Genomic DNA, 27,504 nt, shown 5'->3' on the forward strand with positions numbered 1-27,504 from the left:
TGCATTCTGTTGTTTTCTGCCCATATGTCCAACCTGTCCAGGTCCGCCTGTAGCTGTTCCCTGCCCTCCGGTGTGTCCACTTCTCCCCACAGTTTTGTGTCATCTGCAAACCTGGACAGAGTACACTTCATTCCCTCGTCCAAGTCGCTGATGAAGACATTGAAGAGTATTGGTCCAAGGACCGAGCCCTGTGGGACCCCACTGCCCACACCCTTCCAGGTCAATACCAACCCATCCACTACGACTCTCTGGTTGCGTCCCTCTAGCCAATTTGCCACCCACCGGACTGTGTAGACATCCAAGTCACAGCCTCTCAACTTGTTCACCAGTATGGGGTGGGATACCGTATCGAAGGCCTTCCTGAAGTCTAAGTAAACGACATCAACCCCTACTCCTGCGTCCAGGTGTTTTGTAACCTGGTCATAAAAAGAGACTAGATTAGTCAGGCATGATCTACCCACTACGAACTCGTACTGGTTTCCCCTCAGCATAAATTTTCCTGCCGGGCTCTCGCAAATGTGAGCCTTGATAATTTTTTCAAAGACTTTGCCAAGGATGGAGGTGAGACTGACTGGATGACTGAATGAGGACAGCTTTAAACTAGGGTTGGTGGGGGATGAAGACCAAACCTGAGGTAAGTGAGGAAGTGGCTGACCTGAAGGAAATGCAAGCAGGAGTGGGTAACAGGGGAGGCTGTTGTGTTTTAAAGAAACCTTACTGAGGGCGCAAAAATGATCAATCCCAATGTGCAGGGAGACTAGCAAGTATGGCAGGAGACCAGCTTGGTTTAGCAGGGAACTCTTCAGTAAACTAAACAACAAAAAGGAAGCTTATAAGAAGTGAAAACTTGGACAAAAAACTAGGGAGGAGTATAAGAGTACTACTCAGGCATGCAGGGATGAAGTCAGGAACGCCAAAGTACAATCAGAGTTGCAGCTAGAAAGGGAAGTGAAGAGTAACAAGAAGGGTTTCTACAAGTATGTCAGTAACAAGAGGATGATCAGAGAAAGCGAGTCCCTTACTGAATGGGGGATGCAACCTAGTGACAGAAGATGTAGAAACAACTGAAATATTAAATGCCTATTTCACCTCATTCTTCACAGGCAAGGTAAGCTCCCAGACTACTGCACCTGAAAGCACAGTTTGGGGAGAAAGTGACCAGACAACTGTGACAAAAGAACAGATTAGGGACTATTTAGAAAAGCTGGACATATAAAAGTCCATGGGGCCAGATAGGATACACCAGAGGGTGCTGAGGTAGTTGGCTGATGTGATTGCAGAGCATCATCTTTGAAAACTCATGGGGATTGGAAAAGGTCCCAGCTAATTGGAAAAAGGCAAATATAGTGCCCATATTTAAGATCCAGGGAACTACACACTGGTCACAGTCAACTTCACCTCAGTCACTGGAAAAATCATGGAGCAGATCCTTAAGGAATCCATTTCTAAGTACTTGGAGAAGAGGGTGATTAGGAACAGTCAACATGGATTCACCAAGGGCAAGTTAATGCCTGACCAACCTCATTGCATTCTATGATGAGACGACTGGCTCTGGATGCGGGGACACCAGTATGTACGGTGTACCTTGACTTTAGCAAGGCTTTTGATACGGTCTCCCACAACATTCTTGCAGGCAAGCTAAGGAAGTATGGTTTGGACGAATGGATTGTAAAGGTGGATAGAAAACTAGCTGGTCCATCAGACTTAGAGGGTAGTAGTCAATGAAACTCTATGTCTAGTTGGCAGCCAGTATCAAGTGAATTTTTTTCAATATCTTCATCAATGACCTGGAAGATGGCATAGAGTGCACCTTCAGCAAGTTTGCAGATGACACCAAGCTGGGGGAAGTAGTAGATACGCTGGAGGGTGGGTTAGGATTCAGAGAGACCTAGACTAATTGGAGGACTGAACCAAAAGAAATCTCATGAGGTTCAATACAGACAAGTGCAAAGTCCTGCACTTCAGACAGAACAATCCCATGCACCAATATAGACTGGGAACTGACTAGCTACGCAGAAGCTCTGCAGAAAAGGACCTGAGGGGTTACAGTGGACAAAAACCTGAATAGAAGCCAACAGTGTGCCCTTGTTGTGAAGAAGGCTAATAGCATACTGGGCTGTATTGGTAGGAGTGCTGCCAGCAGATTAAATGATTATTTCCCATCTAGTCAGCACTGGTGAAGCCACATCTGGAGTACTATGTCCGGTTTTGTGCCCCCCACTACAGAAAAAATGTGGACAGGTTGCAGAGTCCAATGAAGAGCAATGAAAATGGTCTTGGGCACATGACTTTTGATGAGAGGTTGAGGGAACTGAGCTTATTTAGTCTGCAAAAGAGAAGATTTAGGTGGGATTTAACAGCAGCTTTCAATTACTTGAAGCAGGGTTTGAAAGAGGATGGAGCTAGACTGTTCTCAGTGGTGGCAGATGACAGAACAAGGAGCAACAGTCTCAAGTTGCATCAAGAAGTTTAGGTTAGATATTAGGAAAAACTCTCACTAGGAACGCAGTGAAGCACAGGAACAGGTTACCCAGAGCAGTGGAGGAATCTCCCATCCCTAGAGGTTTTTAAGACCTGGTTAGACAAAACTTTGCCTGGGATGATCTAGTTGGGGATGGCCCTGCTTTGAGCAGGGGGTTGGACTAGATGACCTCCTAAGGTCCCTTCTAACCATCATTTTCTATCATTCTATGCTTCTATGAAACATGCTTTCTCCTTGCAATCTCAGTTGTGTCAGCCCCCGCTTTCTTGTCTCAAAGACAAGTCTGTGGGAGGGAAGGGGTGTGGGGGATCCTCCAATATAGGCCCCCACTGTGAGGGAAGGAGAGGGGCTGGGGCAGGCACAGGCCAGCCGGAGTGGGGTGGGGCACAGGATGCAACCGTGGGCAGCTTGTCCAGGGAGCATGGTGGGTGAGGAGGGAGGGTGGCTGCTACTGCTGCACGCACTCCCAGGGGAGGCACAGGGGGCATGTGCCCCCTGGACCTGTGTGTAGGGTGAGGGTAGGGCTGCTCAGGGCCAAGGGCTGTGTTGGCCTCTTCCTGGCAGGGGCTGGGCTGGGCCGGGGCTACGTTTGGGGCATGCAGGCAGGTGGTGCTGGGAGTAGGGGCTATGGGGTGGGCAATGGCCCCCACAAAATCCCCTGTAGTTTCCCCCTCCCAGCAGAACCACTGCCCACCGAGCCACCCCCCTCCCCCAGGAAGAAGCCAGCGCAGCCCCTGGCCTGGAGCAGCCTTGCCCTCACCCTGTGCATAGATCCAGGGGGCACATGCTCCCTGTGCCTCCCCCGGGGGGCTGTGCAGCAGCGGAAGCTGCCACCCCACTCTTCACTAGGGGTGTATCAATAGAGATTTTTGGGGCCAATACCAATAGCTGATTTTTAAAGAGTCATATTGGCTGATACTGATCTGATTTCTGATACACAGCCTGGAAGCTTGAAGAGCAGTGTCCAGCTGTTAAGTCTGTTGTGGTGGAAGGGGAGGGGGAAGGGGTGTAGGGGTGGGGGCAGAATGAGGTCCCTGTGGTGAGGGACAGAGTGGCATAGAATCATAGAAGTAGGGTCGGAAGGGACCTTGTAGATCTTCAAGTCCAACCCCCTGCCTGGGCAGGAAGAAAACTGGGCTCAAATGACCCCAGCCAGGTAGGCATCAAGCCTCTTCTTAAAGACCCCCAGGGTAGAAGCCAGGCATTGGGGCTAGGGCCACAGCTAGGGATAAGGCTGGGGCTGGGGCAGGGCATGGGAAGGAGCTGTGGCTCATCCGGGAGGTGCAGGAAGAGGGGGCAGCTCCTGCTGCTGCGCACACCCCAAGATGGCATAGAGGGCTGGTGCTCCCTGGATGTGTGGGGTGGGGTGGGGTGGGCTGCAGCTTTGGGCTGGGGCAGCACTGGGCTCTTCCCAGTAGGGTTTGGGCCAGGATGCACTTTGGGTGGGTAGCAGTGGCGTTGGGAGGGGGGCTATGGGGGAGGGGGGCTGCAGCCACCCCAAAATTCGCCATAGCCCCCCCAAACGTCCCTCCTAGCACTGCTGCTTGCCCTGAGCACAATCTGGCCCAAGCCCTGCTGGGAAGAGCCCGGCACAGCCCAGACCCCAGCCCACAGCTGCAGCCTGCCCCGCCCCGTCTAGATCCAGGGGGCACCTTCCACCCGTGCGCTCTCAGGGTGCATGCAGCAGTGGGAGTTGCCCCACCTCCCCCAGTGAGCTGTGGTTCTCTCCCGCACTCCGCCCTGGACAGGCATCGCCTGCCCCAGCCCCACTCCCTCCCTCTCTGCAGGGGCCTTGATCTGCCCCTCCCTACTTCCAGCACAACAGACTTACCAGCTGGATGCAGCTCCCCATGCTGCTGAGCTGTGCTCTTCACCGCCTACATGCTGCGTTGCAGCTCCACGCATGCATCAGGCATTTATTGGCCACATTATCAGCCAAAATAGGCCGATTTCCAATTGTCAGTTTCCTTTATATTGGTGCCGATCTGGTATTGGACCGATCTATTGGTCCACCTCTACTCTCTACCCCCTGGATGAGCCACCCGTAGCTCCATCTTGCACCCCACCCCACCCCAGCTGGGCAGCTCCTGCCCTTGTCCCAACCCCACTCCCTCCCTCGCCGTGGGGGTCCTCACCTTTCCCTTCCCTCCCCTGCATCTTCCCCCCCCAACAGACTTCCCAGCTGGATGCTGGTCTCGAAGCTGCTGGGCTGCATTCCTGGCCGTGTGTATCCTGTGGCTGCGCCCATGCACGTATCATTTATCACCAATGTTATTGGCCACATTGTCCCAAAAAGGCCAGTTACTGATAATATCAATTTTCCTTTTATCAGTGCCAATATGATACAGACAGATACATCAGTGCAGCTCTAGAAACCTTGGAACACACTTGTTTATATCCACACCATCTTCTCCTCTCCCCTGCATCATGGCACCTTTCTTCACCTCAGCCTCTCTCATTAACTTCTATAGCATAGGATTCCTAAAGAAAGTTTGCTCCTGACAACCAGCAATGGACTGGGGACTTCAGAGCTACTACAGTTGTGGGATCAAAGTCATCAGTGACCTATATATTAACAAGTCCCTTTCCCATGCATTTAGTCCCATACTCTCAAGTCCTGTGATCTCAAAGCTACTGGGTTTCTTCCCATTAGGAACAGCTGTCTTTTAGCTTTCTGCCTCAACTCAGCATGTTTAGAATTTTATCTGCAAACAGTTTATCCTTTTTATACACAAGCCAACTCTCTACTTCCATATCCCAAGAGGCCCTACCAATATGCTATTAAAGAGGCATTACTGCTGGTCAGACAACCTCCTCTAAGGTCTCACAAACTGTGACTACCTTTGGTGACAGGCATATTTTTGGGGGTGTTGGTTATAACTGTGTTGGTCTAAGGACATAGACAGACAAGGTTCTTTGGGTAAATGTGATATCTTTTATTAGACCAACTAAATAGTTGAAACCATTATTCTTTGCAAGCTTTCAAGTACAAACACCCTTCTTCAGGCATGGGAAGAGTCTACTGGTGTTTGTGTGCTCTCCTGGGTAGAAAAGACGCACCCAGGAGAGCTCACAAACACCAGCACTCTCCCTATGCCTGAAGAAGGGTGTTTGTGCCTGAAAGTTAGTAAAGAACATTTTTCCCAACTATTTATCTGGTCTAATAAAAGAAACATTTTTGGGCACTTGGAGAGCAGCAAAAAAGCTAGAATGTCTGTTTACTTCCATCTTATGCTGCTATAATTTTTTTGTGGCAGCACAAGGGCTATATCTGTTTGTACTTTAAGTTACCCAATCATATCAGCAGAATAGGATGGATTCTACTTCCTAGTTTCAACTGAGGTACATCTGTAGGCTCTTAGAACAGCTTTTATCCATTGAAAAGATTACACCATTTCAGTTCTGGATGATAAAATAGAAATTATGAAGTGATTTCAAATCCTCTGCGATAAAAAAGTGGCATACAGATACTGGAATGCCTCACTTAACATTGTCCTGGTTAACGTTTCGTTATTATGTCGCTGATCTATTAGAGAACATATTAACTTCAAGTTGTGCAATGTTTGGTTATAACATTACAGGGAGCTGGGAGGGAGCAGAAGAAAGGCAGTGAGACCAGGGGGCACCATGTGCGTGGACGAGGGGGCTGTGGCCCTGCCCCTCATTGCTGATTGGTGGCAAGGGATGCCTGTCATATGGCTCCATCCCTCACCACTGATTGGCTGTGAGGGCTGCTTGTCATGTGGCAAGGGGCCCTCAGATCCTTTCATCCTCACCACTGCTTGTTGGTAAGGGATGAGGCCACATGACAGGCAGCCCTCGCGTCCAATCAGTGACAAGGGGCTGAGGCAGCAGCTATCTTACTGGCAGTTCTTGAGCATGCATTATCTTTTCAGTAAGTTTTTTTCCCCCCACCCTCAAGTGGATTTCACAGGTATTACCCGATTTCACAAAATCTGTGAAATCATGATTTTGGTAGGTCCCTATTTATTATTAAATAAGTCTGTAATAGGAAATGCTGGATAACCTTAACTATCAGTAGCAAATACAATACCATTTAGAATAATGTATTATAGTACTAGTGACTAATACAGGAACAAGATAATAGCTTCACATTGAAATCTATGAGCATTTTTCCATAGTCCAAACAACTTTTGCTCTGACTCCAAGAAGAAAACACCGTACCTAGGGCTTTCACAGCAATCTGCCGAGTTAGTGGTGGAGGAATGTTGATGCAAACCAGATCTACATCCTGATGCAGCAAGACATCATCAGTCCGACTTGTGTAGAAGGAAATGTTCATTTCCTCTGCCAGCTGCTTTGCTTCTTCTTCAGTCTTCCCCCAAAGTGCTTCAATGGAGAAACCTTCAGCTCTTAGCAAAGGTACCAGTACTCGGGCAGTGCTGCCAGTCCCAAAAACACCCACTCCAGGTAGCATTTTCATCGTGTTTATTCAAGCATTAGTGTCCACATGCAGACCACAAACAGAAGGTCAAGCTCCTCAGTGCTCCATTTCAACCACAGCTTCTAAAACAAAGGTTAATAGTGGATATTAGCGAAGAGTATGTTTCCACATACAAAGCATGCTACCAAACACTACCCTCTCTATCACTGTAGTGTCATAACTAGACATTCAAATACTCATGACATGAACTAAACATAAGGCAGAGAAGTAAAAGCACAGCGTGCTAGAAGATCTATAGATGCCCTTGTGTTTGATGCAAATGTGCATTGCCAGAGGCTATATGTCTTTGCAAGTGGCCGTCCATCTTGATTCGGAAGGGAGCCAATTGAGTGAAGTTTAGACATGTGAAACATTGGTTTTCAGCATCAAAGCAGGCCTCTAGGACTGTTAACACTTTTTTGAACATGACACTTCCCAAATAGTTATCTTGGGAAACGTCAGACTGGGTCTCTCTGTGATGGTCAGACTAATGGATAATCTCTATTCCTGAGATCTACCTATGGCAAAATATTTCACACCAAAACTGACTTCTGACAATGTTCATTCTTAAACTTTTACATTACCCATGACCATCTCTTAAATTTGCTCCAGTGTCATTGGTAACAAGGTATATTAAATTTTAGGTTTATTAGAACACAGAGAATATTTTATTCAATATACTTTCCATAATTTTTTTAAAGTATTTGTTTGCAAAGACTGCATGATTTTTTTACAGAAGATTTTTTTATTCATACACTTAATCTGCTGGGGTACAAGTAGTTAAAAAACAGGAGAAACAAATCACATACTATTATTAATTAAACATTTATTTTAATTACCAAAAATTAATATTACTGATTCACTAAATACAAGTGTTTAATCAAATCCAAACTGTTCATCCGCAGTCCTGGAAACAGTTCCAGTTTATGAACAGCAACAACCTACTTCTAGGGATCTACCAAATTTGCGATTTTGCCTGCAAAATCCACAGCGCGGGGGGGAGGAACGTACCAAAAAGAAAAGCCAACTCCTCAGAGAGAGACAGCAGTCCTCAGCACACTGCAGCAGTAGGGAAGGGGGAAAGAGGGGCTGCTCACTCAAAGGGCTGTGGGCAAGATGGCTGTTTTCTCTGCCCCTGCCCACTGATTGGCTGTGAGGGCTGCCTGTCATGTGGCCCCTCCCCATCAATCAGCAGTGAAGGGCAGGGCTGCATGATGGAGAGTCCTGGCAAGCAATTAGTGGGGATGGGGCCACAACAGGCAGCCCCCACAGCTAATCAACAGTGAGGGGTGGGGCCACTCAGTCAATAAGAGGTGGAGGGAGGCACCATGCAGCATGTGAAATGGCTGCTTGGCCTGCATTCTGCCCGTGAAATTGGGGGCAGCCTCTGCATATTAGGTAGGTACCTACCTATTTCATACAAGGTTGCCACATTTTAATTTCTTCGCATACACTGTAGCCTAAGTTTTCCATTGCTATATCGTAACAGAATATTAATACATTAACCATAAACAATTCATTTGATCACCATTTTTTCCTTTTTTGCCAACTCCTCATGAACTGACATCTGCTTTCTAAGAGGCGATTGATTACTGGCAATGTACCAATCAATGGATTTACTCTTTAGGGACTTACCTTCACAGCTAAAAGAAACAAAAAAGACTTTTCCATCAAGATAACAGTAGATCGATAAATTTACTACTTGGTAAAGCTATTACAGTGCCTTGTCTTCATGATTTTTCTACCTTGGTCAGTTTATAGACATTAACTAATCTTAAATAAAAAAAAAAAAAAAAAAGGCCTTGAAGAAATCACTTCAGCTGTGAATAAGTCCTTTGAACTTTTATCTTGTGGCCCTACTTAAGGAACACAGCTTTTTTTGTAGAAGTTGTGTGACTTTAAAAAAGTCAAAGTAGAAGCAAACCTAGAAACTGATGGTCTTCCCAAACCCTCTTTTGTAGCTATATTTTTATTAAATTATTTAAACATATTAAAAAATACATGACTTGCCTAAGCAGAGCAAATTTTTATTGACGGATAGTCTGCAACCTTTACTCGCATTGAGTAACACCTTATTCCTTACATATTCCCAATGAAAACAATGGGATTGTGTGTAGAAAATTCTTTTACAGGTTTCCCTTGCTTTATGTGGGTTCTTACGTGCAAATTCACTCTTATGCAATGACTCTTTTTATACCAAAAATTTGTTATATGCGAGGTAAATTCACTTTTATGCGATTGGTGTGGTAGAAGTCCGCAGTCAGCTGCTTTGTGCGGTGCATTGTGGGAGTGATGCGCGCCAAAATACAGTCTCCTGTGTGGATCTGTGCTCCTCGCCTACTGTCTGCAACACCTGTTTCTGTTGTTGCCATCCCCATTATGGCACCTTGTGCTTGTGTGTACCGTCTGCTGTTGGTGAGTACCAAAATTGTCTTGTAAAAGTGGCAGAAATGGGTCTGGGGGTCAGTAGAGTTGAGGTCTTGGAACATATCCCTCCCTATTTGTTACATTGTAAAGTGGGTTCCCTTTACGTGAATTTGAGTTATGTGCCGTTTTCCAGGAATGCACGTACAGCATAAAGTGAGGGAAACCTGTACATCTGGGGCTGGCAACTTATGGCCCACAGGCCATAACAGCCACTGGATCTAACCCACAAAGCTGGAGGGCTTTGGTGGCATTCTAGTGACAGACGGCTTCAACTGTGCCACGACCACGAGAAGCAGGCTTGGCAATGACAGCAGCTGAGTCCTGTACCAGACTCCCTCAGACCTCAGCAGGTTTATTCCAATCTTCAGCTAAAAAAAAACAAACCATAAAGCAAACTGCTTCCAACTACTGTTCTACATAGTGTAAGGAAGGCTATCAATTATGCCCCTATTGTCATTGTTATCTGAATTTCAAGAAATTTCCTCTACAGAAAAATTCTAACTTGAGACCACTTCCTTTGATTCCCATGCTACTGCATTAAACTTAAGGACCTACTCAAATCATGATTTTGCAGAAATCACGAAATCAGATGATATCTGCAAAACACTGGGGGGCGGGGGGGAGCAGAGACTTATTAAAAATAAAATGCTGGCTTCCCAGTGGAAGCCAGCAGTCCTCTCAGCCACGCAGCCTGCCAAGCGGTAAGGGAGGAGGGGGCCTGCTGGCATGAAGGGGAGCAGGCAAGATGGCTGCTGCCCCCACCCCTTGCTGTTGATGGGCTGAGCGGGCTGCCTGCCATGTGGCCTGCCTTCTCCACCACTTGATGGCAAGGGACATGGCTGCATGACAAGCAGCCTCTCCACTAACCAGAGGTGGGGGGCGGGGAGGGGGGCAATGGGCCATTGCAGCCAGAGGCATGTCCCGTTGTGATAATCCTGTGAAAATGGTGGCCAGCCCTGTGATCTGCCCAGGAAATCAGTTGCCTGCCTTCAAGTCGGGTAGGCTCCTAATTATACTTGTTACTACATTAAATTCATTTTAGTTCACTTGGCTGTCATTGGGACTTCTTTTCAATATGGATTTACTAATTTGCAACATTCTTGGCTTTCAAAGTTAAGGTAAGTGTGTATTTGTGTTTCTCTTATCAATAAAATTCATTATATCCAGGTTCTCTCTTCACGGTTTGTTTAGAAAGCTTTCCTTTTTTTAAACAAAACCAAAAATCAAGAAACATGTCTCTCCTTTTACTGTTAAGCTAGGGAGACAAAGACTCAGAAGTCAAAGAGGAAGCCTTCTACATCATCTCTGTAATTGACTCTACAAGAGCCAATGGAAAACTGTTCCCAAGTCACAAAAAGAAATAGCATCTCTCTCATTTTAGAAAATTATCCCAGTCTGCACTAAAATAAATTCCTAAAGGTTATTTAGCTTTATAAAAAGGAATATTTAAGTTCACTTTTCAATTTTCAAAGAGCAAAAGAGATCTTACTTCTAAGAAGAAAACAGGTTTTCAAAAATATTATTGCCAGAGCTTAACAATACCAACAGGTCAAACAGCAATGTTATAATTATGGTCTTGGGGAAAAAAATGAACACAAATTATTCTATCACCAACAAAAAAACCCAATCTTTTTGGTAAGAAACTGGGTAAAGCACCACTTACAATGTACAGTACAGACCTTCCCTCTTTAAAAAAAAAAATTATGCTGTAAGTTACAAAATATCTAGGAAAGTAAAAGAGAAAGGTATTGTAGTATTATGAAGTATGATAACATGTAAATGAGTCAATCCATTCAGACTTCAAAGTTCTTGTATGTTATTATGCAACACTTAAGCTCTTCAGGGTAGGAACTGGATAGCTATACAAGCTTACATATCAGAGGTGGGCAATTTCAGCTGGCGGGCTGCTTAACGACTTCTGAGCTGTCGAAGGCTGCAAAGGTGGCCCAGACCCTTGACAGGTGCCCTGAACCCTGATTGCCATCTTGGGACCAGAAGTCCCACCCCTGACCCCTGACCTTTGCCACCAGACATCTCCCTGCCCCTGGAAATCCCTGTGCCATTGGACATCCCCTGCCTCCTTTGGGTGGGGCAGGGCAAGGAGAGTTGCCATCTTGGAACTGGAAAAAAAACAAGCCACATACTAAAAATCAAACATCTACTATAACATTTTAAAATCTTATTTCAAAAAATGTGTGTGTCCTGATTTACGTGTGTTTGCATAGTGCAGGGGTTTTCAACCTTTTTTTAGCCTAAGTACCCCCGGCAACCAGACACCGAGCTGGGGGGTGGGAGGTGGTGTGCAGCTACATGGAGAGCGGGGAGAGCGCACAGGTGGGTGGGGACAGTGCCGCTGCCTTCCAGGAGCAGGGCGGGAAAGCTCACTGGGCTGGTGTGGTGGCAGCGATCGCTGCATGTGAGCTTCCCCACCCTTCAGAGGGACGCTGCTGCCCTAGCCCTGCCCCAGCCCTGCTCCTGGGAGGCGGCACTGCTCTGTCCCCGTCCTCCCATGCGTACCCCCTAGGACCAGTCCAAGTACCCCTGGCGGACAACCTCTAGTATAGTGTATATAGAGGTGACGGCGTATTACCTCAAAATAAAATCTTACTCTTGCACACTGTGTGCAGGGGGGGGGATAGATGTGGGGGGGGGGTGCACAATTTGTGGAGGAGGGTGTGGCAGTGCATGTGGTTAGGTGAGGTGTGTGGGTTGGTGTGGGGCCCCCCCTCCATGGCGCATAGCCTTTCTCTGGTGGCAGCAGCAGCAAACCCTCAGGGTGCTCCTGACCCACTGCAGGTTGAGCCCCCCAGTGGTGCACGGCTCCAGATGAATCCAGGGAGCCGCACGGGGCAGCACAGAGCCAGCTCGGCCCAGCCAGACGGCACACGGTTCCCAACTGCAATGCTAGGACCCGCACATAGCAGCATGAAGCCAGCCTGGCCCAGTGGCATGCAGTTCCCAGCTGCAATGCTGTGACCTGCATGTGGCGGCATGGAGCCAGACCAGCCTGAGTCAATCGCACATAACTCCCAGCATTGGGCCGGGCCAGTTCTGTGCCTCCATGTGGGGCCCATGGCACTGCAGTGGGGAGTTGCTCATGGAGGCACAGAGCCTGCCAGGCTCAGCCCGATGGTGCACGGTTCCCCTCAGCTCCTGGCTGCAGTGCCAGGAGCTTCACATGGTGGCATGCAGCCAGCCTGGCCTGGCGGCACTCATTTCCCAGCTGGAGTGCCAACACCTGTGGGGAGTCCCATGCCATCAGGCTAAGCTGGCTCTGTGCCTCCATGTGGGGCTCCTAGCACTCAGCCTGATGGTGTTTGGCTTCTGCCAAGAATCCCACAAAAGCTGCATGGAGCAGGACAATCACCTGCATTCCCCCACTGCCCCAACTTTCTCCCCACAGGAGTCCCTGGGGCCCTTCTTCCCTGAAGCTCCACTCTCAGATGGAGGAAGGGCAGGGGAACAGCCACAGGGCTGCCAGGCAGAAGCTTCTGTATGGCAGGGCAGGCTGGGGCTGAAGCTGGTTGCTTCACAGCCAGAGCCTGAGGTGATGCTGCAGCTGATACCCCCCCTCCATCAGATTTCAGACAGGCAGCCACAGGCTGGTAATAATTTTGTTTTAGAGGGGCCCTGTGGCCAGGTAGAAAGGGGTGGGCCAGGTTCTGCTCACGGGCCAGATTTTGCCCGCCCCTGTTACATATTGTCAAGTATGACTGGCTCAGTTCTGACTAGAGTCTCTGGGTATGTCCATTATAAAAAGGTAAAATATAATTCAGAACAATAGCAAAGTAATCCCAGCACCAAAGAAACTGTTTGTTAGACTTACATAAATGTCTATGAAGAGTATGAAAAGTCACCTTGTTCTTGCAGCAGCATATTGGTTTGCTTTTTTTCCCTGGAAAGAAGAAAGGCTTACTTGTAATTTCACTCAAGAGTTGACAGATATCCAGTATTAAACATATGCCTGCCAGAAGAGTTTGGCAACAAAGGCCTTTGAAGAATATTTATAAAGATTTCATTTTATTGATAGGAAACGCCGTCCATTTCACGATTACTTACGGTTAACTTTTGTGGGTCAAAAATGCCTTGTATCCAATTGGTAGTTAAATACAAAGAATAGGAATGTAACCGTGTTCCTATGTTTGCCAGGGCTGTGGCTTGAAGGAGAGAAGTAGTGTGGGGTAGAAAGAACATCACAACCTTTGATGATTAAGTAGTGAAAGAGCAAAAACTAACAAAGCTTGTTACAAATATCTAGGAAGGCTTATATTACTTGAAACTTAAGATGCAACCCCAATATATGCTTTTAAAATAAAACTGATTTTTGCCAATGGATGCCACAGCGCCATAGCACCTTGTGTAGATGTGCCCACTATTAATCCCTTCAAGTTTTGATTTTTCTATTTGTCATCCTGACTACCTTTAAAAAATCACATGATGATTTCTAAAGTAAACTGATGAGAAGTGACGCTAGATTTTTGCATCAGCAGACAAGCACAAAGCAGAGAAGCCTACAGTTAGGAACCATTCCCTAACCAGATTCATTTTGGGGATGATAGTGTCAGGTATAGTATTTTCTCTGAATCTAATTTACTAAGATATTGTCTGGTTTCTATTTACACCTAATATTAAGCTATGTTCAGTGTTATCCATTTTTATGTTTATATGAACTACAATATTTACTATGCTTTTTGTAATGTTATAGTGTGATTGGAAATAGTTAAGTAATTGCTAACTCATATGCCAGGAATGTCCCCAGACTAGACTTCTCTCTGATTCACACTTCAGAGAAAGTCCTAATCTCTGAAAAATGCACCTAAAATTACTTTAAACATTGACAATGTATACTTGGATAGAGGCAACATCCTAAACAATTGCTTATAGTTTATAGGGAAAGTCCTTAGCAAAAGGAATGCATTTTCAGGAGACAAATACATGGAAAGAATCACATGCAGAGGTTGTATTTTTCACCCCTGTATAACTGTGAACCAAAGAAATTCAATTAGGGATCAATATTTATGAAAGGATGCAAATATTTCTATAGGTTTTGAATATAACTATAAAATTAGGAATATCATCTAGCTTGACACACAGACACACATCTGAAGAGAGAAGAGTCTTCTGCATAATGTACACATGCTTCCTGACAACTGAATAGAAAAATGTAGGTGGGGTAGATAACGTTATGGCTCTGAAAAAGTGCCATTTGAGGCAAATATGGTCTAGAGATTCCTAGCCTTGAGATGATCTATACCCTGGAACTATAAACTTGAACAACCAGCATTGCAAGCTGAAAAGAGGCTTGTGGGAAACTAGCAACAGAAAGTGAGACAGTCCCATTGGTCAAGTTATGTACTGTGTTTTACTAAGAAACGTAGGGTGAGATCTAACTATTTTTTTCTGGTTATTTTTCATGTATTCTGTCTCTACATCCTACAGTTGCTCATTTAGGCGATTTACATTGCCTGTGTAAATAAGCCCTTTTTCTATTTTATCTTACTGATTTCTGGTGGTAAAGGTAATTTTCAAAACAAATTATAGTTGCTTCTTTTGCAGAAGAGGGGACCTTTAATGTTACACAAACCATAGGGATGCGTCTCAAACTGGCAAAACTTCCTCTCCTGGTACTGCAAGACTTGGATTGGGCAAGTAGAACCAAGACTTGCAGGGATGTAAAGTTATCCTGGGGCAAATCCTAGTCCAGGGTTGGGCAAAATGCAGCCCACCAGGCCATTCTATCCAACCTACGGGGCCCCTAAAAATTTAGAAAATTAATATTAATCTGCCCTGGGCTGTCCGTCATGCGGCCCTTGATGGCTTGCTGAAACTCAGTAAGTGGCCCTCTGCCCAATATAATTGCCCGCCCCGTCCTAGTCTGTCCCCAGTGGACAAGCCATAGAACAGTAAAAAGAGGCTTGAAGCCAAAAGACACCCTGATAAATAAAACCAGTGTTACACCTGCCTTAACCTGGTGGCAGAAGCTGTTTCTTACAAGGAGTTTGTGAAAAGCAGGGTTTGAAGAAGAGCTGGCATGTACTATTCACTGTATTGCAGTTACTATATCCATCTACTCTTCAAGCTGTAACTCATTCCAAATAATAAACTACCTTTAATTTAATAAGATACTGGCGTTCCTGATGAACCAAAATTTGACCAACCTGCTTAAATACAGGAGAGAATCATTTTCACCTTTGCCAAAGTATTCACTATTTAAACAACGGCTTAAGGCTATGCCCAAGTGAGGATTATGATGGCAATTTGTCTATTTTGCAAGACATGCACAATAATTTGCGTAAAACAGAACAGATTATTTGCCCTTCTCCTTAGGAGAGATGCAGCCTGTATGGGTTACAGACCCCAACTTTCCTCATACCTAGGGACAAGATTTCAGATAAAAGTTGATAAGTGGAAACTCAGGAGAAAAAAAGAAGAAATAAAGAAAATACAATCTTTAGCATTTTTAAACTATCTGCAAACTTTATTAATGACACATGAGGCCAAATATACATGTTCATTGAGAATGCAATTATGCTGCAGTCTCAGACCACAGGGGATAGCCCAACGCCATTAATGTCTCATTGCTTGATTTATAAAACATCTTTGATTAAATGAATATGTGGTAGCATATCTAACACCACTGTGAACTATACAATAGATACCCCAAAGCTTTATTCACGTTGTTTTCTCCACAGGCTGTTGTAAAGGCTGATTACTTGTAAACACCGAATTATATGCTTCCACCCTGCTAAAGGGCATGGCATTGCTGGGGACATACAGTTCTATAAATTAAACTTTTAGTCTCCAAATACTCTCATTATGCCTCATGTTCAAGGATCTGGGTTTTCAGTTTCCCATGGAAAAACAGAGTAAACTGTTTTCCCCCTTTACTCGAGTAAAATGTGGACTTCTCATTTTAGCAGAGAAACCCACAGATTTTATAGTTTTGCAGTGAGCCCTCTGCAGGCTGGCACAGTTCCAGCCTACAGGGGGCTGGGAAGGAGCAGGAGCAGGAGCAGGAGCAGGATCAGGAGCAGGGCAGTCAGGCAGGGGGTGCCGTATGGCCCCAGGCAGCCTGGACAGCAGCTCCAGCAAGTAAGTTAGGTGGGGGATTGAAGCCCCCACAGGGAGGGAGTTGGGCAAGGCTGGGGCTGCTGCCCTGCTGGGCAGTGTGTGGGGCTTGGGACCCAGGGCCACAATGTGCAGCCTCAGAGCCCTGGCAGGGAGCAGGATGAGGCCACGGGTGGCTTGTTTAGGGGCAGGAGTGGGGCCGGCTTCCCGCGACAGCATGCGCTCCTGGGGAACAGGGGGGCCTGTGCCCCGCAGATCTGTGTGGGGGGCGTGGGTGTGCTTGTGCTCCCCACCCTGCTGCCCTCCCCCGGGGCCTTCGCAGCGCAGTGTGCGCGACCTGGCGCGGCGAGGCACAGGCGGGGGCCGCGTAGGAAAGCTGCTTGTCCCTATGAGCTCTATGCTGTCCTGGTGACACTTCCCCAGCACGCATGGGCAGTGGCGCAGGGTTGTGCCCCCTCACTGCTGCCTGCATGCACTGGGGAAGTGTCACCAGTGCAGAGCAGAGCTCACAGGGGCAAGCAGCTGTCTTGCGCGGCCCTGCTGCACCAGATCTCACACACTGTGCTGCAGAGGCCCCGGGGGGGACTGCATCAGGGCGGGGAGCACAAACCCGCAGCATGCACCCGCCCCCAGCACAGATCTGGGGTGGGGGGCACAGGTCCCCCCTACTTCCTGGGAGTGTACGCTGCGGCTGGGAGCTGGCCCTTTCCCTGCCCAAGCCTGCAACAGGCAGGCAGCAGGGGGGTGCCAGCTCCATGTTCCTTCTGCAGCAACTGCCTTGTGTTGGGGACAGGGGGCTGCAGACCTGGGTCCCTGGCCCTGTATCCCTGGCAGCTGGGGGCCCCCTCCGACAGGGCTTGGGGCAGGGGGGCAGAGGCTGTGGGTGAGGGGCAAAGGGCACAAACAGGAAACTGCTGGGGGGAAGGAGGGGCACCAATAGGGCTGCAAGGCTGTTGTGGGGGGAGTGAGGGGCACCAGCAGGGCCAGGTGGGGCTGTGGGGGGCCTTTAATTTTAAATTACAGATTTTGGGGTTATCAGAGAATTTGTGATTTTTTATTAGAGAATGTGCAATTTATTTATTTTTTTTTTAATCAGAGAAAACCAGGATCCCTGCGGCCTGCCCTGAGACCAACGCCATACCTGCCAAATCTTAAAAACGCTAGCTGCTTCTTCAATTTAAGCCAAAAGAGACATGTCAGCATCTCCTGGGAAAGATAGCTGGCATATAATCAAAGACAGCTACAGCCTCAAAAAAATTAAGTTTACACATTACTGACCATCCTGTTTTCAAAGCCAAGTTCCATCTGCAGTATTCCACTTGGTGATGAAGTAGCTCAAAAATACTCCAAGGGAGGAACATCAATGGATTTTGTTATCCTTTAACATGACACCAGACAGTGTACTGTAACTGAGATTACTTTTTTAAACAACACCCCCAACTCCCATTCCTAGCAAAAGTACGATCAAAACAATTCTTTACAGAAATGTATGTATGGCAAAGCAAACGCATGCAATTTCAAAGGGAAAAACATGTTACAGCCTTGATTCTGATTCCCTTCACCCTATAATGACAACCCATTTGCCTCCACTGCTTGCAACCTGCATAAAGGGTCACATGATGGAACTGTTTACTTCCAAAACTCAGCATCAACAGGCTGCTGGTCAGCACTGGCTGGGCAGGTGTGGACAGGCCCCCAGATCATAGCATCTGCCTGCCAGGGACTAGGCTGGTTTCTAACCCTCTCAAGTCAGACTTGGAGAAATAACACTATCCAGAACTTCTTTGAGGTTTTTGCCCTTAGACCTTAAGGCACTTTGCAAAATAAGAGCTGGCTGAAAAACAGTTTCCCATTTAATGGAGAAACTTTATTTCTACCTGCTTTTAAAAGACATTTTCCACCTATGAAATACAAACAGGTCTAACTGCAACAGTGGGGCTTGTGAAAGAAATACTTGGTGATGGGTTCCTTGAATTTTTCTGGAATAAGAAGCCTTTGTTTATTTAACACGCTTTAGTTAAAGCATCCTGCCACCATTTTGAAGTGCAGGACACTGAATACAAGTCATGCTGCTGGCACTTTTTAATTACAGTGGCTCTTGGAGCCGCTCCAATTAAAGCGCCCTCACCCCCACCCTGGAGCACATGTAAAGATGCCCTCAGGGACCAACCCCCTTGAGACCTAAGGATGGAGGAAACCTGATTAAGAAAAGGGGAGCCATCAACGCCCGCTGGAAGGAGCATTTTGAAGACCTTCTCAGTCAAGACTGTTGATGAGAATTTTCTCAACTCCATCCCACAACACCCAGTCAGGGATGATCTTGGAAACCCTCCAACCCTTCCCAACATAAGGAAAGCCATCAAGCAGATTAAGAACAAGGCATCTGGAGCAGATGGATCTCTGCCAAAATTTTCAAACAGGGAGGAAAAGAAGTTCATATCACAGCTCCAAGCCCTCACCTTAAGGATCTGGAATGATGAGGAAATCCCAGACAACCTCAGGGATGCCATGGTTGTGACGCTTCAAGAAATGAGACCGGTCTGACTGCAGAAAATACAGAGGGATCACCTTGCTGTCCACCACAAGAAAAATCACTGCAAGAACCCTCCTGAACGGTCTCCTTCTACTTTTTGAAGAGCTCCTCCCAGAATCTCAGTGGGGGTTAGGACATCAGGAGGCACAAGTGATACGATCTTCGCTGCTCACCAGCCGCAGGAAAAATGCTGTGAACAACAAGCTTCTCTACATGGCCTTCTTCGACCTCATGAAAGCCTTCCACTCTGTCAACTGAGAAGCGCTGTGGAGGATCCTTCTGAAGTATGGATGCTCACCAAAATTTGTTACCATTCTTTGCCTGCTCCATGACAAGTGGTAGTTCTCAGAAATGGATCTATCACAGATCCCTTTAAGGGTAAGACTGGAGTTAAGCAAGGCTGCATCATCTCTCCAACACTCTTCTTGATATGCCTTACTGTGATGCTACATCTGAACACCAACGAGCTTCCAGTTGGAGTGAAGCTAAATTACTGAATGGATGGTAAACTGTTTAATCTCAGCTGACTTCAAGCCAAAACCAAGACTACCCGAACTTAAATCATGGAACTCCAGTACACTGATGTTGTAGTGTGTGCTCACTCAGAAGCAGATATTTAAGCAATCAGTGACATCTTTACTGAGGCATACAAGGAAATGGGACTGAAGTTTAACATTCAGAAGACTAACATCCTCTATCAACAAGATCTTAATGAGCAGTCCCCAACTCCGGTAATTCAGATTTACAGTGGGACTCTGGAGAATGGTATTTCCCATACCTCAGAGGCTCTCTCTTACAGAAAGCTGATAGCAATGAAGAAATCCAACATCACCTCACATGTTCAAATGCAACCTTCTGATGCCTGAAGAAACCAGTGTTCAAAGATTGCAACATCAGATTCAAAAGTAAGCTCATGGTTGATCAAGCAGTTGCGATCTGTACCTTACTGTATGGGGCTGAAACGTGGACCATGTGGACAGGAGAGACCTCAAGCTCATTGGAAAAGTACCATCAACACTGCATGTGGAAGATCCTCTGACTCCAGTGGGAAGACAGGTGTAGCAACTACAAGCATCGAGGTAACGATCATCCAACATCAACTTTGCTGGGCTAGTCACTTCATCTGGATGTCTGACTCTAAACTCCCAAAATAAGTTTTATTCTCTAAGCTCAGTCAAGGCATAAACTGAAGAGGAGGGCAGAGAAAATGCTTCAAGGATGTCCTCAAGGATAACTTGAAAAAATGTCAAATCAACATCAACTCATTGGAGACCATCGCCCAGGACCGCCCCAAATGAAGGAAGAGTCTGCTGCAAAGATTTCAGAAGTACTTTAAAACCTCATGACAACAGGAGACAGAAAAGTGAAAGTGGGAGAAACAGCGTGTCACGGACTGAACCAAGAATCCAGAGCCACCCACCCTGCACAGAAACGTGCCAGAGTTGCAATAAAACCTATTGATCCCAGATGGGCAATCTGGCTCAAAATGGCCCAGGATCGGCCATTGTCAGACCCACAGATAAGGCAATCATGAAAGACGATCATCGTCAGCTGAGAGGGACTGCCAATGATGGCACCTTGGTTGGAGAAAGGCTAGAGGTCCATCACCCTGACAGAAACATGCCCTTGCTGAGGCACTAGACAGTCAGAAGCAGTTTTTATTTGTTGCTCTATCGCAGAAGCTATAACCATCTAGACACTGACTGTCTGGACTCAGTCTGGCCTTTAGATTCTGTCTCAATGGGAGGGATGATAGGTCTTGGGCAGCATTCACTCCTCCATACTTTTGCCTAGGTGTATGCATCAAAGGACTTTGTGTAATTACCTGACTATACCTTTTATGCATACACCGTGATCCAGAGGATCAACAGTTGCCTACTATCAATGGTTGCCTAATGATGCCTCATCTTTAAGCAAGTTTACAGCACTTCTTTCAATCCAAAGCAACACCCTTAAAAAAGCACAGCTGCCAACTATATGGAGATATTAGCCTGCATTTTGCCAAAATCAGATAGAAAAACATCCAAGATGAACTCTGCACAGGACTTCACCTGCTGAAGAAGTGCTCAAGTTGGTTTGTTATACAAAAGTCAATAGTCCACAAAGCTTTAAACTTAAATCACCACTTCTGGGGGTTTTTTTCATTGCTTGTTAACCATCTGTGTTATTTTGAGAGGACCACAGAATTACTGACAGCTGTGGATCACCTTGGATGATTTTGCCTTTTGTTTGCCCTACAGAGATGAAGGGCTCAGACAGGTAATTCCCACTGAACCTCCACTAGGAACTGAGGTCATGTGGTTGAAGCTGCCCAAAAGGAATCGGTTCTCAGAGGTTTTAAAGAAAGGGAAGCCTACTTGAAAGGGCCTCAGAGAAAAATAAACAACACTAGGGCTTTGCAAGTAAGTGGAAAAGGAGCCTCCTAGTATGGGCTACACTAGTTTTCCAAATGGATCATTAGCTCCCCAGAGCTAATGATACAGCAGGGCTGTATCCTCTGTGCTTTGCATGACACTGAGCACATGGTTTGTGTCCAGCTAATAATGCTCCCACATTGCAAATGTAGAGCTTCTTCTAAATTTCAGAGATAATAATATGCTTTTTTTTAATGTGTTGGATCTTTATCAACTGGTTTCATAACTCTATATTCAACCCACTTATAGTTTCATAGTTGGTAGGGTCGGAAGGGACCTGAGCAGATCATCAAGTCCGACCCCCTGCCACAGCAGGAAAGAGTACAGGGTAGGAGCCAACACCACTTCGCTTTAAGACATGGTGCTTTGAGAATTGAGAAGTTAACTTCTTCCAACAGAATTATAGATAAGGTCTGAATGCAAATGCTTCCTCAGTTAATAAAAATCTCACTAGCAAATTGCCCAGCAAGAACTGGGGGGGGGAGGGGACAGAGGCCTCCTCCCCCACTGCTTCAGGCCAGGGCTGGGGCCTGGGCCATTCCCTGTCCCCGCTGCTTTGGGCCGGAGCTGTTCTCCCCCTCCCCTCCCCTCCAGCCCCTCAGTTCCCACTGTCATGGTGGCGCTCTGTTGTCTGTCCCAGTCCGCGTACGGCACTCTGATTGACTGTCTCAGCAGCCAATCAGAGTGCAAATAAAGCATGACAGCCAGACAGACAGATGCTTTTATAATATTAGAATTGACACAGTGAGTTGAAGGCAGTGATCATCAACCTTTTTTGTACCAGGACCCATTTGTAAACATGGATGCCCAGTCCCAACCCAGTAAAAAGTACATGTAGAAAACAGCCCCCTGGTCTTGCCAGTTTCCCTCACTCCCAACCCACAGACTCCACCCCTCGGATACCCCTCACTTCTGACCAACTGCCCCCTATCCCCAGCCCCCCTGTGTATGGGGCAGGGGTATGACATGTGTCTCCCCCCCCCCCCCCCCCCGATTCGTCCCTCCACAGCAAGCATGGGACTGGCTGGACATGGGCAGGAGCCACCTCCGCAGCCCAATGGGTGGGACTCTGTTATGCAAATGGCATAAATACCAGCTTTATATTAGGTAAATAACATGGAGATAGACTTTTGCCTATTGCCTTAATCTTATTTTCTTGAGTTTTGCATTGCCTTAAGAAGCTCCATTTTGCATTGCTCTGTAGACTGACGTAAGTGCTCGACTTTTGTATGCTGTATATGTGAGAGAGTGCCTGTGGAAAAGGAAAACATCAGCTGGCGACTGGCTGAAGAATGCAAACAGATAAAAGACCAAAACAAGAATCATCCGCTCCAGAACAGCATCAATTGACCTTCAAGGAAGAACAGTGATAACACAGAGGTTGGATGAACACCTGTCTGGGGTCATGTGATCCCAGCATGTGCTCCAACCAGTGGCGGGGGCAGATGATCTATTCAGGTCCCTTCTGACCCCTAACTACTATGAAACAGCAAAAGCCCAGACAACTGGGTGAATTGACAAGGCTATAAAAAGATGGGGCAAGACGTATTAATTTTGGGTCTTGTTCCGCATGTGATTCTGGAGAATCGGTTAGTCTGATGAAATGGACTGGCAGGAGCTCAGCTCCCACTTGCGATTAACTTGGCTGTTCACTAACTTGATCTGAGCACTGATAAGACTGGTAACGTATACCAGGGCAGGTACCAGACTGAACGTCAGAGAGGGAGAGAATAAGGTCTTGCTCGTGATTTGAACAATTGGTCATTTGTGCAACAACTCAGCATGGGAGGGCAAAGCAGGGTGGCAAGATTCATTGCTGCCACAACCCCTGCGCTAGCTACACAACCAGCAGCGTGAGGAGTAATGGACATGGGGCAGGGATCCACTTTTGGGTTGCAACCCACTGGTTGAGAAACACTGGTTCAAGGCACCCTACTACAGAGACTATTCCAAAAAACAGGAAGTTTATCATCCACAACTCATCTTAATGTACAACTTGTGGATGGGAAGAGCTCCCTAAGCAGAAAGAGCCTGAAAGAACTATTGATGCAGAGTTAAGGTCAGTATTTTACTTAACAGTCTGGGCTTTATTCTCAAACGCATTTCCAACCTTGAATGTGCCACTGATTGTAACTAGGTACATCTGAAAACAGCACATAAAAATCAAGTACTTGTTTACATGCCTTATGCAATTATTATACAATAACATGGAAACAGACCCTTGTTAGGCTTAAAGAAGAAAGCTCAGCATCCTTGTTAAGATGAACAGGTATCAGCATTCAAACAGGTATTAAATTGGTTCTGACAAGCCAATTTTTAGTTTTTCCTTTCAGCAACCAATCAGTTAAATGGAAGGTAGATGGAAATCTCCTTCCAAAAGGCTTTGGTCACCAGGTGGTAGTTTCATAGTCAGCCTTCTTCTTGTCTTGAACTGTCCTTTAATCATCTGATGATCACACATTGCTCTGTCCCCTTATTGGCAAGTAGTAAGGTGGAGGGAAAATGGCCTGGGTCCATCATCACAAAAAACACCCCCCTCAGAAGTCTTTACAGGTGGAGGAACAGCTGCCCATTAAGCCCATCCATGCAGAGCTGGACAAAATCATGTTAAGAGAGATTCAAACAGGGGTAAGTGTTTATACTCCATTCCTACTGTACATGGAAACAAACACTTTACTTGGCATAAAACATTCATAATCCATTGAGATTGCTTTTTGAAAACAAAGCAAGAAACTATTTCAGAATCATGTTTAGCTTTTGGCATGCTGACTAATTGCCCAATACAGAGACATTCAGGCAAGAGATTATTAAATGAGATGACAGTACTGTAACATGGATACATAACTGGTTGGATCATAGTGCTCAACGAATACTCATCAATGGCTCAATTTCTAGTTAAAAAGAAGTTTCAACTTGGGTTTCCCAGGGTTCGGTTCTAGGTCTGGTATTATTCAACACTTTCATTAGTTATTTGGATGACAGGACTGAATGCATGGTTAGCATATTTGCGGATGACACCAAGTTGGGTGGAACTGCAGACACTCTGGAAGGCAGGAGAAGGATCCAGAATGACCTAGGTTAGGGATGCACTGATATTTTGGGGACTGCTACTGACCACCAATTTTTAAGTAGGCGTATCGGCCGATACCGATCCAATTGCTGATACCAGCCCGGCAGCTTGGAAAGCTGTGTGCAACTGGTAAGTCTGGCGTGGTGGAAGGGGAGGGAGGAGGGGAGGGGCATAGGGGCACATATCAAGGCTCTTTGAGGAGTGGGGCTGGGGCAAGCGCTGCCCAGCTGGGGTGGGACAGGCGTGGGACAGAGCTGCGGCTCGTCCAGCGTGGCGCGGGGGAGTGTGCGGCTCCCACTGCCGCATTCCACTCATTCAGGAGCCACTGGTCCGACAGCCCGTCTGGTGGCTCCCACTGCTTGTCCAGGAAGGCATTGGGGAGGGGGGGGGGAATGTGCCACTGGATCTGTCCACTGGGGTGGACTGGAGCCAGGGATGCAAAGAGCTCTTCCTGGCCTTCCCTGACCCACGCAGATCATGGGGAACATGCCCCCCGCCCCGGACGAGCAGCGGGAGCAGTGGTGGGAGCCACCAGACAAAAGCTGAACCAGCGGCTCCCAGACATACGGCGTGCAGCAGTGGGAGCTGCCTTCCTGACTCCCCACATCCCCCCCGGATGAGCCATGGCTGCATCCCACTCCTGCCCCACCCCAGCTGGGCAGCGATTGTCCCAGTCCCACTCCTCCTCCACCGCAGGGGCCTTGATTTGCATCCCTACACCCTTTCCCTCCCCCCCCCTTCCACCACACCAGACTTATCAGCTGCATGCAGCTCTCCAAGCTGCAGAGCTGTGCTCCTAGCTGCCTACGTGCTGCACTGCAGCTGCATGTACACACGGGCATTTAATCAGCCAAATTATCGACCATATCAGGAAGATTTCCAATACAATCAATTTTCTTTATACAGGTGCCAGTCTGATATGGGATCAATGTATCAGCGGACCTTTAACCTGGACAGACTGGAACAATGGTCTGCAATCAATCAGATGAGATTCAACAAAGACAAGTCATGCACTTGGGATGGAACAGCTCTACACCCAAATATAGACTGAGGAATGAGTGTAGGCTGCAGTACTGCAGAGAAGGACCTGGGCGTTAAAGCAGCCATAAACTGAATATGGGCCATGTGTTCTTGTTGCAGAAGTCAGCATCTTTCTGGGTTGTATCAACAGGCATGTCACTTGCAAATCATGGGAAGCAAGTGTAGTTTATGCAGTACTGGTGAGGCCTCACCTGGATTACAATGTCCAGTTCCAGGCCCCACACTTAAAAAAAAATGTGGACAGTTTGGAAAGAGTCCAGTGCAAAGCAACAAAAATGATTAGGAGCCTGGAAAGCAAGACTTATGAGGAAAGGCTGAAAGAATTAGGGTTATTTAGTTTGGAAAAGAGACGACTGAAGAGGGATTTGATAAGTCTTCAAATACCTGAAAGGCCATTACAGAAAGGATAGAGATAGGCTTTTCTGTGTGACCATACAGGACAGGACTAGGAACAATGACCTCAAGATATAGCACAGGAAATTTAGGTTGGAGATTAGGCGGAACTTTCTGACTATGAGGATTACCGAACAATCTGGAATTGTAACAGGCTACCTAGATAAATTGTGGAATCTCCATCCTTGGACATTTTCAAGAGCAGGTTAGACAAACACTTAGCTGATAGGGTTTAATCAGGGACCCCCCCTGTCTTGAGCACAGGGCTGGAACTAGATGATCCTGTAAATCCCTTCCAGCTCTACTTCCTTATAATTCTATACTTTTTATTTTGAAGTGGTTAGGAGGGGTCTTGCTTTGATGGCTGAGATTTTTCAGGAAATCCTTCCAACACCCAAACACCCAGATAGTTTTCAGAAGAATGGTAAAACATTGGCTGAGGGGGAAAAAAAACCAGGACAGCCTTTGCTGTTATTTAATCTTTCTAAAGATATTCAAGGCATCTATTAGCTTCCAAGTGTAATAAACCAATGATACAACTTCTTAAGGCTTGGTATTTATATCACAGCCATGCATCACTAAACAGGTTTCCCTCACTTTATGCAGGTTCTGTGTATGCGAATTCACTCTTATGCGATGACCCTTTTCACACCCAAAATTCATTATATGCGAAGTAAATTTGTAGGGGAAGGGGCAGGGGGAGGGGCGTGGCACAGCCCAGCAGCTGCAGGCAGGTGGCAGTAGCTGCTCCCCGGGCTGCAGCAGGGAGCAAAGCAGAGGGAACGCTAAGTGGGTACAGGCTGGGGCTGGCAGTGGCACCAGGCTCTTCTCGGTGCTCAGGGCAGGTGGTGTTGCTGGGAGGGCAGGTTGGGGACGCTACGGTAAATTTTGAGGTGGCTGCAGCCCCCCTCCCAGTGCCGCTGTTGCCCACCCCAAGCATTGGGAAGAGCCCGGTGCCACTGCCAGCCCCAGCCAGCAGCAGCAGCCTGCACCTGTCCTGAGTATAGATCCATGGGCATGCTTCCCCCAGGAAGAGCCTGGTGCAGCCCCCCAGCACACCCGTAGCAGCAAGAGCCACGCCCCCCCACAGCCACTGACAGTTCCCTCCACTTTGCTCCCTGCTGCAGCCCTGGGAGCAGACGATGCCACCTGCTTGCAGCCACTGAGCAGCACTGTGCCCTCCCCCCTCCCCAGACTCCCAGCCTCGCTCCCTCACTGCCACAGGAACGTATCCCTATTTGTTACCTTATAAACTGGGTTCCCTTTACGCGAATTTGAGTTATACGCAGCTTTCCAGGAACGCATGTACTGCATAAAGTGAGGGAACATATGTATGTATGTATGTATCAACTGAACACGTTTTATTTAGGGATCCACAGATATAGATTTTGGGGACCAATACTAATAGCAGATTTTTAAGAAGGCATGTCAGCCGATACTGCTCCGATTTCTGATACAGCATGGAAAGGAGCGTGCAGCTTGTAAGTGTGTTGTGGTAGAAGCGGAGGGGGGGGGGAAGGGGCATGGGGGGGCAGATCAAAGCCCCTGCGGAGAGGAAGGGAGTGGGGCTGGGGTAAGCGCTGCCCAGCCAGGGTGGGACAGGACACGGGATGGAGCTGTGGCTCATCTGCC

The 27,504-nt window shown here is 47.0% G+C and overlaps 1 protein-coding gene across 10 annotated transcripts in view; it reads right to left on the bottom strand.

Annotated features, from left to right (window-relative positions):
- GFOD2 (glucose-fructose oxidoreductase domain containing 2) overlaps positions 1–27,504 on the bottom strand; it is a 61,672-nt gene that overhangs the window by 17,187 nt on the left and 16,981 nt on the right. For 3 of the 10 annotated variants that reach the window (XM_025216780.1, XM_025216779.1, XM_025216781.1), the window contains exon 2: positions 6,668–7,009. In XM_025216780.1, the coding sequence (XP_025072565.1) occupies positions 6,668–6,926 (259 nt within the window). In that variant the 5' untranslated portion in view covers positions 6,927–7,009. Of the gene's footprint in view, positions 1–6,667; positions 7,010–13,179; positions 14,014–27,504 lie in introns of those variants that run through there. The other 7 variants (XM_025216784.1, XM_006034727.3, XM_025216782.1 and 4 more) reach the window with 6 other exon arrangements.

The sequence above is a fragment of the Alligator sinensis genome, unplaced genomic scaffold (assembly GCF_000455745.1).
Source record: "Alligator sinensis unplaced genomic scaffold, ASM45574v1 scaffold1317_1, whole genome shotgun sequence".
NCBI lineage: Eukaryota > Metazoa > Chordata > Crocodylia > Alligatoridae > Alligator > Alligator sinensis.